General features: G+C 42.0%; 1 protein-coding gene across 3 annotated transcripts in view; it reads left to right on the plus strand.

Annotated features, from left to right (window-relative positions):
• LOC143277022 (sorting nexin-17-like) overlaps positions 1 to 17,386 on the plus strand; it is a 36,848-nt gene extending 19,462 nt beyond the window's left edge. Inside the window, exons 9-16 of one of the 3 annotated variants that reach the window (XM_076581744.1) lie at positions 991 to 1,083; positions 3,127 to 3,264; positions 4,058 to 4,120; positions 5,771 to 5,869; positions 7,004 to 7,081; positions 8,275 to 8,334; positions 10,039 to 10,098; positions 17,153 to 17,386. In XM_076581744.1, the coding sequence (XP_076437859.1) occupies positions 991 to 1,083; positions 3,127 to 3,264; positions 4,058 to 4,120; positions 5,771 to 5,869; positions 7,004 to 7,081; positions 8,275 to 8,334; positions 10,039 to 10,098; positions 17,153 to 17,239 (678 nt within the window). In that variant the 3' untranslated portion in view covers positions 17,240 to 17,386. Of the gene's footprint in view, positions 1 to 990; positions 1,084 to 3,126; positions 3,265 to 4,057; positions 4,121 to 5,770; positions 5,870 to 7,003; positions 7,082 to 8,274; positions 8,335 to 10,038; positions 10,129 to 17,152 lie in introns of all 3 variants that reach the window. The other 2 variants (XM_076581743.1, XM_076581745.1) reach the window with 2 other exon arrangements.
• Positions 17,387 to 20,550: the final 3,164 nt, after the last annotated feature.

A 20,550-nucleotide genomic window follows, 5' to 3' on the forward strand; every position in this document is an offset into this window, starting at 1 on the left:
GACATAGAGAGGTGATGGGGTGATTTGTGAATACATCTATAACATAGAGTGCCGATCTTGTTCTTTATTCTGTGCGTGATTGTTTCCACAGACTGTGAGTGACATAGAGAGGTGATGGGGTGATTTGTGAATACATCTATAACATAGAGTGCCGATCTTGTTCTTTATTCTGTGCGTGATTGTTTCCACAGACTGTGAGTGACATAGAGAGGTGATGGGGTGATTTGTGAATACATCTGTAACATAGAGTGCTGATCTTGTAGTTTATTCTGTGCGTGATTGTTTCCACAGACTGTGAGTGACGTAGAGAGGTGATGGGGTGATTTGTGAATACATCTATAACATAGAGTGCTGATCTTGTACTTTATCCTGTGCGTGATTGTTTCCACAGACTGTCAGTGACATAGAGAGAGGATGGGGTGATTTGTGAATACATTTATAACATAGAGTGCTGATCTTGCACTTCATTCTGTGCGTGATTGTTTCCACAGACTGTGAGTGACATAGAGAGAGAATGGGTGATTTGTGAATACATCTATAACATAGAGTGCTGATCTTGTAGTTTATTCTGTGCGTGATTGTTTCCACAGACTGTGAGTGACATAGAGAGAGGATGGGGTGATTTGTGAATACATCTATAACATAGAGTGCCGATCTTGTTCTTTATTCTGTGCGTGATTGTTTCCACAGACTGTGAGTGACATAGAGAGGTGATGGGGTGATTTGTGAATACATCTATAACATAGAGTGCCGATCTTGTTCTTTATTCTGTGCGTGATTGTTTCCACAGACTGTGAGTGACATAGAGAGGTGATGGGGTGATTTGTGAATACATCTATAACATAGAGTGCTGATCTTGTACTTTATCCTGTGCATGATTGTTTCCACAGACTGTGAGTGACATAGAGAGGTGATGGGGTGATTTGTGAATACATCTATAACATAGAGTGCCGATCTTGTACTTCATTCTGTGCGTGATTGTTTCCACAGACTGTGAGTGACATAGAGAGAGGATGGGTGACAGCCTCACCGGAGCAAGTCAAACACATGAAGAAGCTGATAAGTCGAGGATCCAAAAAAGAGGTGAGTGCGCTGAGTAGTTTCAGTTTCAGTTTCAGTAGCTCAAGGAGGCGTCACTGCGTTCGGACAAATCCATATACGCTACACCACATCTGCCAAGCAGATGCCTGACCAGCAGCGTGACCCAACGCGCTTAGTCAGGCCTTGAGAAAAAAAAAAGAAAAAAAAAGGGTGAATAAATAATAGATAAATACATAAAAAAAAAATAACTACTACCACTACTAATAATATGTATAAGGCGCAAAAACTTGACGAAGTCAGCTATAAGTGTACATAAATAAATGAATAAATAAATAAATAACTAATAATTATAATATAATTATCATGATAATAATGATCATAAAGTTTTCAGGCCTAAAGCGTGAAAGAGATCGCAGGATGATAAAACACGGATGCTGAGCAAGTTTCTATTATTTTATTTTATTTTTTTTCTTGCCTTTGTGTTTGGAGAGTGTGGGGTGAAAAAGGAGTGGGTGAGGTGGAAAGGGAAAGCAGGGGGGGTGGAGGAGGGCGGGGGGCGGTTGGGGGGGTGGGGGGGGGGGGAGTGTAGGTGTCTGTTTTGGTTTCCAGTGCGTTAGTTGTTGGATTTTGTCGTATGGAGGGATCATCTTCTTCTGCATCGTTATTGGACCATTTTTTTTCAGATGACGCGTTGTATGTTTGAAAAGGTTTAAATCCAATAAATCCGACATTTAAATCGGGGAAAAAAAAGGAAAAAAAAAAAGAATAATGATCATGATGGGTGCGGTGGTCAGGTGGTCAGAGCACTGAATTCTCGTCCGAGTGTCCTGAGTTTGATCACTGATGGGTAAAGGGTGGAGAGTTTTCCTGCTAGTGCCTGAACCCTGTTTGTGTGTATCTGCGCACAGAAGAACAAATATGCATGTTAAAAGTGAAGTGATGGCCTAGAGGTAACGCGTATGGATGCTAGTCATTCGGATGAGACAATAAACCGAGGTCCCGTGTGCAGTATGCACTTAGCGCACGTAAAAGAACCCACGGCAACAAAAGGGTTGTTCCAGGCAAAATTCTGTCGAAAAATCCACTTCCATAGGAAAAACAAATAAAACTGCACACAGGTAAAAACAAAAACAAAAAATGGGTGGCGCTGTAGTGTAGCGATGCGCTCTCCCTGGGGAGAGCAGCCCAAATTTCACACAGAGAAATCTGTTGTGATAAAAAGAAATACAAATACAAATACAATACAATGCATTACGTTATTGCTCATCCATTCCCTGACAATGCTTTGTCTGTTTGCTTCTTTGTTAGTGGACAGTATCAGTAATTTGTATTTGTATTTGTATTTCTTCTTATCCTAACAGCTTTCTCTGTATGAAATTCGGGATGCTCTCCCCAGGGAGAGCCCGTCACTATACTACAGTGCCACACATTTTTTTTTTTTTTTTCCTGCGTGCAGTTTTATTTGTTTTTCCTATGGAAGTGGATTTTTCTACAGAATTTTGCCAGGAACAACCCTTTTGTTGCCGTGGTTTCTTTTACGTGCGCTAAGTGCATGCTGTACACGGGACCTCGGTTTATCGTCTCATCCGAATGACTAGCATCCAGACCACTACTCAAGGTCAAGTGGAGGGGGAGAAAATATTGGTGGCTGAGCCGTGATTTGAACCAGCGCGCTCAGATTCTCTCGCTTCCTAGGCGGACGCGTTACCTCTAGGCCATCACTGTGTGTGTGTGTGTGTTTGAGAGTTTGTGTGTATGTATAAGTGTGTATATGCGTGTGTGTGTGTGTGTGTTTGTGTGTGTTTGAGAGTTTGTGTGTATGTATAAGTATGCGTGTGTGTGTGTCAGTGTGTGAAGTGTGGTGGAAGGGGTGGATGGGGGGGGGGGATGAGAGAGCATGCATGAGCCACCATTCTTTTCTTTTTTTGTTGTTGCGATTTTTTTTTTTTATGCGGAAAGCGGCTGATGATTGAAATTGTCGTTTTGATGCCACCTAGCGCGCATACCGCATTCTTCTGTTTCAAGCCACAGAAGAGTCTTTGAAGCCTTTGTGCATCTTTGGTTGTTGCTGTGTTGTCATGGCAGTACCTGCGACTGGCCCGCACGCTCAAGTTTTACGGCTACATCCAGTTCCGGCCGTGTCTGACGGACTACCCGCACCCCAAGACGCAGGTGGTGGTCAGCGCTGGCGGCAGGGAGCTCTGCTTCAGGGTGCACGTCGGGGTCAGTGGGGTTCGAGTCTGTGGTTCTTGCTGTTACTGATTTTTCTCTGTGTGTGTGTGTGGGGAGGGCGGGGAGTGTGTGTGGGGGGAGGGCGGGGAGGTGGGGGTGGGTGGAGAGGGGTAGGCGCGTGTGTGTGTCCCTTTGTACGGATAGTGTTGTGTCCTGTTTAACAGCATTGTGTCCCTTTGTTTTAAAGAGCTGTGTCCCTTTGACAGTGTTGTCTCCCCTTGTATTGACAGCATTGTGTCCCTTTGTTTTAAAGAGCTTTGTGTCCCTTTGACAGTGTTGTCTCCCCTTGTATTGACAGGATTGTGTCCCTTTGTTTTAAACAGCTTGTGTCCCTTTGACAGTGTTGTCTCCCCTTGTATTGACAGCGTTGTGTCCCTTTGTTTTAAAGAGCTGTGTCCCTGTGACAGTGTTGTCTCCCCTTGTATTGACAGGATTGTGTCCCTTTGTTTTAAAGAGCTTTGTGTCCCTTTGACAGTGTTGTCTCCCATTGTATTGACAGCATTGTGTCCCTTATAAAGAGCTGTGTCCCTTTGACAGTGTTGTCTCCCCTTGTATTGACAGCATTGTGTCCCTTTGTTTTAAAGAGCTTGTGTCCCTTTGACAGTGTTGTCTCCCATTGTATTGACAGCGTTGTGTCCCTTTGTTTTAAAGAGCTTGTGTCCCTTTGACAGTGTTGTCTCCCATTGTATTGACAGCGTTGTGTCCCTTTGTTTTAAAGAGCTTGTGTCCCTTTGACAGTGTTGTCTTCCCTTGTATTGACAGGATTGTGTCCCTTTGCCCACAGGATCAGCTTCAGGAGGGGTTCTTCAAGATCACACGCATGAAGTGTTGGAGAATCACCACTCTGGTAACACTGGTTTTTTGTTTTTTTTTTTTTTTTTTTTTTTTAGTTGTTTTTTTTTCTCCTTATGTGTTACCATACTGTGGAAAATGAATGACGCCACACATACTTGAACTTGCACACACCGTCGCTCATGCACATGTATGTACACACAGACAGACGCAGACACACAGACAGACAGATATGCACTCATTCACATGACACAAGACACTCGCACAGAGACATGCACACACACACACACACACACACACACACACACACAAACACTCACACACACACACATATATATGCAGACAAGCACACACACACACACACACACACACACACACACATGAAGTGTTAGAGAATCACCTCTCTGGTAACAGGACACTTCTTCGCAACACCTTCCTTTGTGTTGGTATTCCTTGTGTGTTAAGTCGTCTGTGAAAATGACACCACACACGCATGGCTGCTCACGCACATGTGCACACACACACACACACACACACAGACACAGACACACACAGGCACAGACACACACACACACACACACACACACTGTGGTTATTATGTGTACACCTTACATAGGTTTCCTGTGACTACACACACATGGATGGAGGCATGCATGCGTGTTAAAACGACTTTTTCACATTGTAACAAAGCTTAACAGATGCAGCCAGTTTCCCCAGCAATAGAACAATGACTAACCTTTGCCCTCTGACCCAGTATGAAGTGAACAAGTCCATTGTGTTGTTTTGACTTAGTAGAGTGATGGCCTAGAGGTAACGCGTCCGCCTAGGAAGCGAGAGAATCTGAGCACGCTGGTTCGAATCACGGCTCAGCCGCCAACATTTTCTCCCCCTCCACTAAACCTTGAGTGGTGGTCTGGACGCTAGTCATTCGGATTAGACGATAAAAGCGAGGTCCCGTGTGCAGCATGCTCTTAGCGCACGTAAAAGAACCCATGGCAACAAAAGGGTTGTTCCTGGCAAAATTCTGTAGAAAAATCCACTTCGATAGGGAAAAGAAATTGCACGCAGGAAAAAATGCAAAAAAATGGGTGGCGCTGTAGCGTACCGATTCACACTCCCTCGGGAGAGCAGCCCGAATTTCACACACAGACATCTGTTGTGATAAAAACAAATACAAATATACAAATGAACCAAAGCGTGCGACTGAAAGCATCATATCTGAATATTTGGCACTGTTGAGTGTTTTTTTCAGTCAGAAACTCAGTGGTGAAAGAGTTAAAAATTTGGAAGTAGATTCGACGGGCGCAATAGCCGAGTGGTTAAAGCGTTGGACTGTCAATCTCAGGGTCCCGGGTTCGAACCACGGTGACGGCGCCTGGTGGGTAAAGGGTGGAAATTTTAACGATCTCCCAGGTCAACATATGTGCCGACCTGCTTAGTGCCTGAACCCCCTTCGTGTGTATATGCAAGCAGAAGATCAAATACGCACGTTAAAGATCCTGTAATCCATGTCAGCGTTCGGTGGGTTATGGAAACAAGAACATACCCAGCATGCACCCCCCCCCCCTGAAAACGGAGTATGGCTGCCTACATGGCGGGGTAAAAACGGTCATACACGTAAAAGCCCACTCGTGTGCATACGAGTGAACGCAGAAGAAGAAGAAGGAAGTGGACTGAGGGACTGACGTCGTGTTGGTGTGTGCAGTATCCACATGACAAGGCGGGCACACCTCAGCTGGAGCTGTCCTTTGAGTACCTCATGTCCAAAGAGTCGCTTCGCTGGATCTGTATTGTCAGTGACCAGGTCAGTAATTCATGTCCGTAGACTGGATCTATATCGTCAGTGACCAGGTCAGTAATTCATGTTCAAAGACTGGATCTGTATTGTCAGTGACCAGGTCAGTAATTCATGCCCATAGACTGGATCTATATGTTCAGTGACCAGGTCAGTAATTCATGTCCGTAGACTGGATCTGTATTGTCAGTGACCGGGTCAGTAATTCATGTCCGTAGACTGGATCTATATCGTCAGTGACCAGGTCAGTAATTCATGTTCAAAGACTGGATCTATATTGTCAGTGACCAGGTCAGTAATTCATGTCCGTAGACTGGATCTGTATTGTCAGTGACCAGGTCAGTAATTCATGTCCGTAGACTGGATCTATATCGTCAGTGACCAGGTCAGTAATTCATGTCCGTAGACTGGATCTATATCGTCAGTGACCAGGTCAGTAATTCATGTTCAAAGACTGGATCTGTATCGTCAGTGACCAGGTCAGTAATTCTTGTCCGTAGACTGGATCTGTATCGTCAGTGACTGAGTCAGTAATTCATGTTCAAAGACTGGATCTATATGGTCAATGACCGGGTCAGTAATTCATGTCCGTATACTGGATCTATATCATCAGTGACCAGGTCAATAATTCATGTTCAAAGACTGGATCTGTATGGTCAATGACCGGGTCAGTAATTCATGTCCGTATACTGGATCTATATCGTCAGTGACCAGGTCAGTAATTCATGTTCAAAGACTGGATCTGTATTGTCAGTGACTAGGTCAGTAATTCATGTCCGTAGACTGGATCTCTATCGTCAGTGACCAGGTCAGTAATTCATGTTCAAAGACTGGATCTCTAAGGTCAGTGACCAGGTCAGTAATTCATGTTCAAAGACTGGATCTGTATCGTCAGTGACCAGGTCAGTAATTCATGTCCGTAGACTGGATCTATATCGTCAGTGACCAGGTCAGTAATTCATGTCCGTAGACTGGATCTATATCGTCAGTGACCAGGTCAATAATTCATGTTCAAAGACTGGATCTGTATCGTCAGTGACCGGGTCAGTAATTCTTGTCCATAGACTGGATCTGTAAGGTCAGTGACGATGTCACGCATGCATAACAGATCTATCTAAGGTGTGCGTGTTTCTCGCTGTGCAGGCCATGTTGATGAGCATGTGTCTTCAGAGCATGGTGGACGAGCTCATCATGAAGAAACAAGGCAGAAAATTCAAACGGGTAAGCTTCTGTTTTTTTTTTTTTAATTATTTTTTTTTTATTAACAAAACAACTACAAGAACAACAACCAATAGCAACAACAACAGTAACGACAACAGTGCAACAACTACAAAAACAAAATCAAATAACAGCAACAAAAAAAACAACACCACCAGCGCCAGCAATAGCAACAGCAACTACAGCTACAACAACAGCTACATCAACAACAGTGACAACAGTAACAGCAACCTCAACAGCAACAATAATAACAGTGAGAACAGTAACAACAATAACAACAGCAGCAACTGTATTAACAACAACAGTAACAACAACAGCAATAACAACAGGACATTTTTAAGAGCCAAACCCTGTTGTGCTCTAGTCCTGTCACACACACACACACACACACACACACACACACACACACATGTAAATGAGAAGTTGTTGCTCATTCAGTTACCATCTAGAAATAAAAAAAATTTGACTTCACACACACACACACACTGTTACATACAGAGGTCACAAAAAGTTTTGGACCACCTCATAAAAAAATATATCTTTTAATAAAATTTGTGGAGTTGCAAAGCAACCCACGAACGAAGAAGAAGTTTGTTAATATGGAATTTTAAGAAGGTTATGTGGTGGCTGGATCTGTAGAATAAGCAGCATTGACATGAAATTGCGTACCTTGTGTATGAAGAGAGTTACCACATTTCATTGTTTGTTAATCATGTACTCTCCTGGCCACAGTGTTCTTTCATTTTAGACGGGTGCAATAGCCCCAGTGGTTAAAGCGTTGGACATTCAATCTGAGGGCCCCGGATTCGAATCTCGGAAACAACGCCTGGTGGGTAAAGGTTGGAGATTTTTCCAATCTCCCAGGTCAACATACGTGCAGACCTGCTTAGTGCCTGAACCCCCCCTTCATGTGTATACGCAAGCAAAAGATCAAATACGCACGTTAAAGAACCTGTAATCCATGTCGGTGTTCGGTGGGTTATGGAAACAAGAAAATATCCCAGCATGCACACCCCTGAAAGCGGAGTATGGCTGCCTACACGGCGGGGTAAAAACGGTCATACACATAAAAGCCCACTTGTGTGCATTCAAGTGAACGTGGGAGGTGCAGCCCACGAACGCAGAAGAAAAAGAAAAAGAAGAAGAAGACGTTCTTTCATTTTGATGGATGTCGCTTATGTTGCTCTTGATTCCAGCCACAGGACAGGCATCAGGCGCCCAGGGGGACCAAGGCAAGCACTCCTATGGACTCTGATGTATGTACACACTCTGCCCTGTGTTGGTGGTTTTCTGTGTGTGTGTGTTGTGTTTGTTGTGTGTGTTGTGTGTTGTGTTTGTGTGTGTTGTGTATGTGGTGTGTGTGTGTGTGTGTGTGTGTGTGTGTGTGTGTGTTGTGTTTGTGTGTGTGTAGTTTGTGTGTGTTGTGTGTGTGTGTGTGTGTTGTGTTGTGTTTGTGTGTGTGTGTGTGTGTGTTTTGTGTGTAGTGTGTGATTGTGTGTGTGTGTGTGTGTGTGTGTGTAGTGTGTGATTGTGTGTGTGTGTGTGTGTGTGTGTGTTGTGTTTGTGTGTGTTGTGTTTGTTGTCTGTGTGTGTGTTGTGTTTGTGTGTGTGTAGTTTGTGTGTGTGTGTGTGTGTTGTGTTTGTGTGTGTGTGTAGTTTGTGTTGTGTGTGTGTGTTGTGTTGTGTTTGTGTGTGTTGTGTGTGTAGTGTGTGATTGTGTGTGTGTGATTGTGTGTGTGTGTGTGTGTGTGTGTGTTGTGTTGTTGTTGTTTTTTTTGTGTGTGTGTGTTTTGTGTGTAGTGTGTGTTTTGTGTGTAGTGTGTGATTGTGTGTGTGGTGTGTGTTTTGTGTGTAGTGTGTGTGTGTGTGTGTGTGTGTGTGTGTGAGTGCATAGGCCTGATGATTGTTTCTGTGTGTTTGCTTTGTGTATGTGGAAAAAATTACAAAATGTATGTGTGTGTGTTGCATTGATAGTTGTTGTTTTTGTGTGTGTGTGTGTGTGTGTGAGAGAGAGAGAGAGAGATAGAGAGGTTTGATCACACACTGACAACACATCCACATTTTGTGCTCTCCTCCACAGCCGGTCACCCGAACACTCCCCTACCTCACCCTCCCCAACCCCCCCCCCCCCTCACCCACCAACACCACCCCTCCTACCTTATCCTTCCTCCCCCCCTCTCCCCTTCACACACTGCCTCTTTTTCATCCATCCGAATTATAGATGTGCGTGCATGTGAATGACTGGTGTGTGAGTGAGTGAGTGCTTTGATTTGTCTCTGCATATGATTTGACGTCATATAAATATGTATTGATATTATTATTGTTATTGGTATTCGTTTTCTTGTAGAAATTATTTATTATAGTAGTCTTTATAATAATAATAATACTGTACATTTATATAGCGCCCTTTCTCACTAAGAGCTCAGGGCGCTTTACATGAAAGAAAAATATTACAAGTTAACATAAAACATTCATGGCCACTCTTTCTCAAAAACCCCCTCCCCCCCCACTCACACTCTCCCTTTCCCACTCTACATACATCATCCAAAGTGAGCTGACAATGGGTGGTGTTGGAGAAAAGGAAGCCGAAAAGGAATACTTTATTGTTGTTGTTGTTCTTCGTTGTCATTATTATCATTATTTTCTGCATAATATTCAGCATTATATACATATTTATTGATATTATTATTATTATTATTAATTTTCTTTTAGAAGTTATATAATATTTATCGTTGTTCTTTATTCTTCTTCTTGTTCTTCGTCGTCCTCAATTTCCTCTTCTTCTTCCCTTTCTTCTTCATCTTCCTCTTCTTCTTCATCTTCCTCTTCTTCTTCATTTTCTTCCTCATGTTCTTCTGCTTCTTTTTCCTCTTCTTCTTCCTCTTCTTCTTTTTCATCTTCTTCTTCTTCATCTTCTTATATATATATATATATATAATTAAGTACTGTATCCTCATCAGAACGAAACTCAAAGGTCCCAATCACCGACAGAAGTGTGGGACCGAGGCAGTGTTCCTGTGGTAAACGTCCGACGATGGCATCCCTTGGCTGTTTGTGACCCTTTTTGGTTTCAGCTTTTCCGTTTGGCACCCTTCTCTTTTCTTTATTAACATTTGTGTTTTTGATCTAATCTGGGGGTAGCGTCCAGTTTTTGCAGCCTGAATTCCTGGAGCCGTATGCAGGGTACATTTTGTGTCTTTTGCAATGCTGGCCTGAAGTATAGCATAAATAACGATCATTTCACCTTTGTCATCCCCTCTGAGTAGGTAAATTGTGGTGTAAATTGCCTGATAAACCACCGTCATAACCCCTTACGAACCTGATAACGACATCACATGCTTTCCTGCAATTGCAATTTGGGCAACTGTACATAAAAGCGTGCATGTTGTTATCAGGTTAGGATGGGGTTATGATGGTGATTTTTCAGGCAGTTTCTTGACGATCTACCTACTCTGAGTGGATGACAAAGGTCAAATGATTGTTATTTATGTTATACTTTTTGCCTTTATTGCAATATACACGAAACATACCGTGCATATAGCTCCAGGAATTTAGGTTGCTAAAATTGGATATTTCCCTAATCTGGCTGTGTTAATAAACACTGGTTGGTTTTAGCTTTTTTGTTATTCACCCCTGTTTTCTTAAATTTTGTCTTTTTGTTCAAATCTGGCTGTGTTTAACACTGTTTGATTTCAGCTTTTCCGAATGCCACCCTCTTTTCGTTGATACGTTTTAGTTCTTGTTGTAATCTGGCTGTGTTAACTTTATTTGGTTTCAGCTTTTCCGTTTGTCACCCTTCTTTATTAACAATTTTTATACTGCCAGAGCCTAAAATCAAAGCTATTTAGGCAGTAACTGACCAGCATGCTGTGTAAAAAAGGATCATTATATACATGAACTAAATATAAGATTTGCCTGGCAATGACAAGAAAGAACAAGAAAAATAGAAAAGATCTGATACTGAAACGTACATGTTAGTTCCTAAGTACACTGCATAAAACAAGTCACAATAAGATACAACATCACATACACTAGAATTGACACAAATAATCCAAACGGGGGCACTGGATAAAAACCTGTACGCAAGACAAAAGTTGGCAGTGATAAGTAAACTGAAAATATGAATATTACAACTATACGAATATACGACTAAGCCATTATTGTCGTTAGTTGGGGGCTTAGTAGGTGGTGTCCTAAGTACGTTAAATCAGAACAGGCACCACTGAACACCACCGAAGTGACTCAGCAGCAGTGCAGGGTCTCCTCTGGTGTGTGGCCTCCTAGGGACCTAACATTGATGGTTCCCTGCGCACTGCCGACGCTGGAACTGTGACGAACAAACCCGGTTGTGTCCGTGTATGGAGGAATCTAAATGAGCGGCGTGGGAGTAATGCCACTGAAATGGTGCAGATGATGGGGCAAAAAAAAAAGAAAAAAAAAAGAAAAAAAAATAGTGAGATTACGATATCAGTTACAGGAGTAAAAATATCTCTATGTGTACAGCCCAATGCAGTAAATAAAATGTCACTTTGTGAAGAAAAAAAAAAAAAGGCATTGGAGCCTGAGTCAAGTGGATAAAATTTGACCCATTGCATAAAACATTACAATAAGACTAAATGAACAATTACAATGTACGAGCATTAGTTTGTTTAACACTGTTTGGTTACAGCTTTTACGTTTGTCGCACTTCTTTTCTTTAATTGTGTCTTCTTGTTTCTGCTCACATGTTAAGGTTTCTCTGGCAGTCTATAACCTGGTCCGTTATGTTTTTTTCTTCTGGCTAACAGGGCTTGCAGATTTTGGTGTGTGTGTGTGTGTGTGTGTGTGTGTGTGGAGAGAGAGAGAGAGAGAGAGAGAGAGAGAGAGAGAGAGAGAGAAGGGGAGGTGTTTGGAGGGGGCGTGCATGTATGGGGTGCACACGTGTCATCTCACGTGCATTTGGCCTGGCAGAATTAGGTAGACAAATCCACTTAGATAGGAAAAAAAACAACTGCAGGCAGAAAAAAAAGAAGAAAAAAAAAAGGGGGGGTGGTGCTCTTAGTATAGCAACATGCTCTCCCTGGGGAGAGCAGCCCGAGTTTCACACAGATAAATCTGTTGTGACAAAAGAGTAATACAATACAAACAAATGCTGTACAAGAATAGAATAGAATAGAAGACAGTGCAATATGTATATATATATGACAGTCAGTCGTGTCCGACTATGACCATCAGAACAGCAGAGGAGGCAACTGCTGTTCCGACTATTTGGGCTAGCATTTTATTATAGTGGAGAGTGTCTTGCCCAAGTCACATCCCCATTCTCTCGGCCAAGAGGGTTTTAGGACACTCGGTGTTGGGATGGTTCCCAAAGGCCAACTAGCCCACAAGGCTGCAGCACTAAGAGCCAGTGCAATTTTGCCTCCTAGTTTGAGAGTCATAGTCCTTCACAAAAGACTAAGCTGTAAATGATTTCCCATTGACTGGAGAAACCATTGATAATACAGCTCTCACTTTGCTGTTGGCCCAAATGTAAACTTATGTCAATCTGTGATATAAGCCGAGTGTTGAGCCTTAGACAGTACAATACAATGCAATGCAATGCAATACAGTGCAGTGCAATACAGTGCAATACAACACAATACAGTACAATACAACACAACACAATACAATACAACACAACGCAATACAGTACAATACAACACAATACAGTACAATACAACACAATACAGTACAATACAACACAACACAATACAATACAACACAACGCAATACAGTACAATACAACACAATACAGTACAATACAACACAATACGGTGCAATACAACACAACACAACACAACACAACACAATACAGTACAATACAATACAACACAATACAGTACAATACAACACAACACAATACAGTACAATACAGTACAATACAGTACAATACAATCCTCCCCAATGCTGTCAACCTGTGGAGTTCCATGTTGTCATGGACATTGATTGGCATGGTGTTCTGATGCTGTTCAATACAACACAATACTGTACAGTACAGTACAATACAACACAATACAGTACAATACAGTACAATACAGTACAATACAATCCTCCCCAATGCTGTCAACCTGTGGAGTTCCATGTTGTCATGGACATTGATTGGCATGGTGTTCTGATGCTGTTCAATACAACACAATACAGTACAATACATCACAATACAACACAATACAGTACAATACAATCCTCCCCAATGCTGTCAACCTGTGGAGTTCCATGTTGTCATGGATATTGATTGGCATGGTGTTCTGATGCTGTTCAATACAACACAATACAGTACAATACAACACAATACAGTACAATACAACACAATACAGTACAATACAACACAATACAGTACAATACAGTACAATACAACACAATACAGTACAATACAACACAATACAGTACAATACAATACAATACTGTACAATACAACACAATACTGTACAATACTGTACAATACAACACAATACAACACAATACTGTACAATACAGTACAATACAACACAATACAGTACAATACAGTACAATACTGTACAATACAACACAATACTGTACAATACTGTACAATACAACACAATACAACACAATACTGTACAATACAACACAATACAACACAATACAGTACAATACTGTACAATACAACACAATACTGTACAATACTGTACAATACAACACAATACAGTACAATACAACACAATACAACACAATACAGTACAATACAACACAATACTGTACAATACAGTACAATACAACACAATACTGTACAATACAGTACAATACAACACAATACAGTACAATACAACACAATACCGTACAATACAACACAATACAGTACAATACAACACAATACAGTACAGTACAGTACAATACAACACAATACAGTACAATACAACACAATACAGTACAATACAACACAATACAGTACAGTACAGTACAATACAACACAATACCGTACAATACAATCCTCCCCAATGCTGTCAACCTGTGGAGTTCCATGTTGTCATGGATATTGATTGGCATGGTGTTCTGATGCTGTTCAATACAACACAATACAGTACAATACAACACAATACAGTACAATACAACACAATACCGTACGATACAATACAATACTGTACAATACAACACAATACAATACAATACAACACAATACCGTACAATACAATCCTCCCCAATGCTATCAACCTGTGGAGTTCCATGTTGTCATGGACATTGATTGGCATGGTGTTCTGATGCTGTTCAATACAACACAATACAACACAATACAGTACAATACAACACAATACCGTACAATACAATCCTCCCCAATGCTGTCAACCTGTGGAGTTCCATGTTGTCATGGATATTGATTGGCATGGTGTTCTGATGCTGTTCAATACAACACAATACAGTACAATACAATACAATACTGTACAATACAACACAATACAGTACGATACAGTACAATACTGTACAATACAACACAATACAGTACAATACAGTACAATACAACACAATACCGTACAATACAACACAATACAGTACAATACAACACAATACAGTACAATACAACACAATACTGTACAGTACAGTACAATACAACACAATACAGTACAATACAACACAATACCGTACAATACAATCCTCCCCAATGCTATCAACCTGTGGAGTTCCATGTTGTCATGGATATTGATTGGCATGGTGTTCTGATGCTGTTCAGTACAACATAATACAGTACAATACAACACAATACAGTACAATACAACACAATACAGTACAATACAGTACAATACAACACAATACAGTACAATACAGTACAATACAACACAATACAGTACAATACAATACAATACAACACAATACAGTACAATACAATACAATACCGTACAATACAATCCTCCCCAATGCTATCAACCTGTGGAGTTCCATGTTGCCATGGACATTGATTGGCATGGTGTTCTGATGCTGTTCAATACAACACAATACAGTAGAATACAACACAATACAGTACAATACAACACAATACCGTAGGATACAATACAATACTGTACAATACAACACAATACAGTACAATACAGTACAATACAACACAATACAGTACAATACAACACAATACAGTACAATACAGTACAATACAACACAATACAGTACAATACAACACAATACAGTACAATACAGTACAATACAACACAATACAGTACAATACAACACAATACAGGACAGTACAGTAGAATACAACACAATACAGTACAATACAGTACAATACAACACAATACAGTACAATACAACACAATACAGTACAATACAGTACAATACAATACCGTACAATACAATCCTCCCCAATGCTATCAACCTGTGGAGTTCCATGTTGCCATGGATATTGATTGGCATGGTGTTCTGATGCTGCTCTCTGCAACACTGAATGTGGATGAGCGTTTCTTTGCTTTTGAGTGCATGTGTTCTTTATTTGTTTTGGGTGCATGTGTTCTTAATTCATTGTGAGTGCATTTGTTCTGATATATTGTGGGTGCATGTGTCCTTTATTCATTGTGAGGGCATGTGTTCTTGATCTGTTGTGGGTGCATGTGTCCTTTATTCATTGTGCGTGCATGTGTTCTTGATTCGTTGTGGGTGCATGTGTCCTTTATTCATTGTGGGTGCGTGTGTTCTTGATTCGTTGTGGGTGCTCATCTTCTTGATTTATTGTGGGTGCAAGTGTCATGTTGATACTGCAGAATTACATAGCTTGTCAGATGTCATATTATATAACAGGTGCTTGCAGCATTGGCATGTACACTGATGTCTGTTTCTAATCTAACATGGAATGTTGCTGTTAACGAAGGAGCTGATTTGTACCTCTTCTTCTTCTTCTGCGTTCGTGGGCTGCAACTCCCACGTTCACTCGTATGCACACGAGTGGGCTTTTGCGTGTATGACCTGTTTTTACCCCGCCATGTAGGCAGCCATACTCCGTTTTCGGGGGTGTGCATGCTGGGTATGTTCTTGTTTCCATAACCCACCGAACGCTGACATGGATTACAGGATCTTTAACGTGCGTATTTGATCTTTTGCTTGCGTATACACACGAAGGGGGTTCAGGCACTAGCAGGTCTGCACATATGTTGACCTGGGAGATCGTAAAAATCTCCACCCTTCACCCACCAGGCGCCGTCACCGTGATTCGAACCCGGGACCCTCAGATTGACAGTCCAACGCTTTAACCACTCGGCTATTGCGCCCGTCGCTGATTTGTACCAAAATGAGTGATGATAATTTTTATGCTTTCTGTCTCTGCTGAACGTAATAATGATTTATGTTACTGATTTATATTAATCCCCGTGGTTGCACAAATCAGCAATGGTCTGTTAAGCCTCTCACACGTGTACAGCCCCAAGAATTTTTTTCTCTCTTTTTTTTTTTTCTAGCTACATTGATAGTATCTGAATTATCTTAATATTTTTCATGGATGCTATGTATATTGTGCATTTCAAACATTAGGTATAACATAGGAATTAACACTTGATAGTATCTGAATTATCTACATTTTTTTCATGGATGTTTTATGTATATTGTGCATTTCAAACGTTTAGATATAACATCAGAATTAACACTCCAACACTGAGTGTATTTAAAATCAATCTTGAGACTTACTCATTTTGGCAAGCATTCCGTTAGCAATGTTACTGATGTGTTTGTTTGTTATTCAGTAAACGTCTTTTCACTGTAAGTGATTTTAGATGAAGGTAGGGAAAGAATCGAGGGAGGAGTGGAGATAAACACACGTCTAAAGTCCTATAAATGTAAAATGTAAATCATATAAATGAAGCCCCTAATGAGACCAAGAATTCCTAGCAGCAGTACCTGTACATGAATATGCATTGAATGTGTGTGTGTGTGTGTGTGTGTGGAGTGGGGGTGTGGAAGAGGTGTTTTCCTTTTGCATGCTTTTGGTATTGTCGTGTAATGTCATGCAGCACAGACCCTGTACAGGGTGTGGACTGGATAAAAACAGCACCAAAAAGCACACTACTGCTTATCTATTATCATAAAAAAAATTAAAAAAAAAGAATTTTCTCCTGCCTGGTTTTTCAGGACAAGGCCAAACTGAACGGGAAGACAGACGACAGTGGGGTGACGGAGAACGACGCCTTCGAGGGAATCGGCGATGACGACTTGTGAGCCGTCCCCCCTCTTCGCTTCGCAGCTGACGTCCAAAGATAGACAACTGTTGAATTCCTGTGAGCACAGCAAGGGGTGGGGTCGGGAAGGACGTCCAAAGATAGACAACTCTTGACATTTCCTGTGAATACAGCCAGGGGGAGCGTGGGGTTGTTGGGGGTGGGCGTCCAAAGATAGACAACTCTTGACATTTCCTGTGAATACAGCCAGGGGGGGGGCGTGGGGTTGTTGGGGGTGGGCGTCCAAAGATAGACAACTCTGACATTTCCTGTGAATACAGCCATGGGGTGGGTGGGGGTGGGGGTGGGCATCCAAAGATAGGAGAGGATGGAGGAGGGGGTTGCGAGGAGATTGTAAGAAAACGGTGGTGATGTTGACGGAAGAAAGGGTGCGCACACTTCTTTACTGTGGCAATGTGATATCGATGTGTTTGTTGGAGAGAAAAACAAACAAGTCTCTTGCAAAGTCTTTGGGTTTCTTTTCTTCTTCTTTTTTTAATCTTTGATAATCAAAAAAAAAAAAAAAAAAAACCCCAAACCCCCCAAAAAAAATTCTGAAAGAGATTTATCTTTCTCTCTGTGACGAGCAGAGTTACGAAACTGAGCCTGTGTTTTTGGGAGGAAATGAATTGTGGCTGTGAGAATCGTCCCCCCTTTGATTTGATTTCTGTGAAGCATCGCTGAGAAGAAGAGGTTGCGCGTGATATTTTGTGAGAACAGGTGGATGATGGGAGAGGAAGAACACAGGTTAGTGCTTGGAGAAATCCTGGGTTTGGATTCTGTTCTACAGTAAAAGGCACAGCTTGCCGCCCCAATAACAGCATTGTAGAGTTGTAGTCTTGGCCGTCTTGGCATTTGTCGTAGGTGATGGAGATGAAGAACGCATGGGGAATGCCTGGGTTGGATTCCATTCCTCTGCAGTAAGAGGAGGACATCTTTGCCCCCCCCCCCCCCAACCCCCCACCCTAAGAAAAACAGCATTGTAGATTTGTAGCGGTTTGTTGGAGAGTGCGTTGTACTCGACAACTCTGTCGGTCAGGGGTTTCTGTCGGGGGTTACACCTCCTTGCCTGTAGCTCATGGTCCAAAGACCTGCCCTGTGAGCACGGGGGGGGTTGGGGGGGGGGGTGAGAGGGGGGGATATAGGAGGAGGGGGGGGGGTCTCTGAGGGGTCCCACCTCGAGGGCTAGAGGTTATAGCTTTTCTTTTCCCCCCTCTTTTAAAATTTAAAAAAATATTTTACTCATTTTATTGTAAGGAAGAAGAATATGGGTTGATGGTGGCACTGCCTCTCATGCAAAAATCCGCTTTTTTTCAGATGTTTTCAGCATTTGGAACATGTACCTCTTCCTGTAACCACTGTAGACTTAAGTTTCTGTGAGATTTTGTTTGTTTGTTGTCAAGAACAAAGTTAATGTTATTTCTTTTCTCAGTTGTTTTCAGAATTTTGGAAATACTCTTCCAGCAGCCGCTTCAGACGTAATTTCCAAGATTGTTTTGTTTTGTTTTTGTAAGTGCTGAAAACTTGATTTTCTCCTCGGACATTTTCAGGATAAAGATTGTGTACATCTTTCGAGTGTTGCTGTGTCGAGGGTCAGTTCCAAAAGTGATTTTCTTTCTTTCCTCGGCCAGATTGAGGGGTTTATAAGGATGGTTTGATGAAAGTGGCAGAGTGGTTATCGTGCTTATCTGCTGATAAAAGAGTCCTTGAGGGTGTGGGTTTGAATCCCACTTGTAATTACACATACTTAACCGTGACCCAGCTAGTGCAGACTCCGGCAGGGGTCTGACATTCCTGTCCTGTGCAAACTACTATCCGCCTATGCGGAGAAAACGAAAGCAACTACGGCCGATAACCTCCGGGAAGTAGGAGGTAACCTCCCCTTTGTCCCACTGGCTAGCGCCCTCTTTTTCTGGCAGCCATCATGACTCTTGTTCCTGTGCTCGTCATACGGCTAAGTTTTTTTTCGTATTTTCTGTCTGTCTGTCGATTCTCTGGCGTTCTCCACTTTCACCCATTCTCTGCAGTTTGACTGAAAAATCAAAATCAAACTGAGCGTGTAGTCATTTGTGTGGGAAGTTAAACCGAGGTCCTGTGTGCAGTACGAATTTTGGCACACTGAAAAAGAACCCATGGCAACGGGAGTGTTGTCCTCTGACGAAATTCTGTCATGATGGCTGCCGGAAAAAGAGGGCGCTAGTCAGGGGGGCAAAGGGGAGGTTACCTACTTCCGGGAGGTTATCGGCCGTAGTTGCTTTCGTTTTCTCCGCATAGGCGGATAGTAGTTTGCACAGGACAGGAATGTCAGACCCCTGCCGGAGTCTGCACTAGTTGGGTCACGGTAAGTATGTTATTGAAACGTAATTTAAGATAGAAAATTTCCTTTGAAGAAACCCACTCTGATAGGTACACAAATAAATATATATATATGTATGCACTCAAGGCCTGACTAAGCGTGTTGGGTTATGCTGCTAGGTCAGGCATCTGTCTAGCAGATGTGGTGTAGCGATAATATGGATTTGTCCGAATACAGACGCCTCCTTTTGGAAACTGACACTGCGAGAAACTCATCTTGTTTCCACGCACTGCCCTCTCCCTCCCCCCCCCCCTCACAACCCCAACCCCCCCCACCTTTTCCTCGCATGTTTTGTATTCTTGTGAGGTGGAGAAAACATTCCAAGCTGGTAAGATGTTGTTGATATTTGGAGCATTGTATCGCATGTGGAAATACAGAGCACAAAGCAGGTTGATATCAACAGTGGTTTTGAATTTTTGGTTTCGTCACAGTTTGAAAAGTATAGGCTTTTTGTTGGTATTGGTTTCGTCGCTTTGTGCTTTGAAAAGTATAGGCTTTTTGTTAGTAATTTTGTTGTTTTTTTTCCCCCATAGTGTCAACGTCATCACCTCAACATCATCCGTCTTTCCTGTTCTTGTACTTGCTCCCAAGTTGGACTGAAAAAATCAAACTGAGCAACTAGTCGTACGGATGTCATGAGACAGTTCACCGATCTCCGTGTGCAGCATGCATTTGGCGTACTGAAAAAGAACCCTTGGCGATAAAAGTATTGTCCTTGGCAGAAATTCTTTTGAAGAAAATCCACTCTTGATAGGTGGACATACACACACACACACACATACACACACACACACACACACATGAACGCACAGACATACACACACACACACATACACAAACACACACACACACACACACTAGAACGCACAGACATACACACACACACACACATACACAGACACACACACACACACTAGAACACACACACACACACACACACACACACACACACACGA

The sequence above is a fragment of the Babylonia areolata genome, chromosome 33 (genome assembly GCF_041734735.1).
Source record: "Babylonia areolata isolate BAREFJ2019XMU chromosome 33, ASM4173473v1, whole genome shotgun sequence".
Lineage (NCBI taxonomy): Eukaryota > Metazoa > Mollusca > Gastropoda > Neogastropoda > Buccinidae > Babylonia > Babylonia areolata.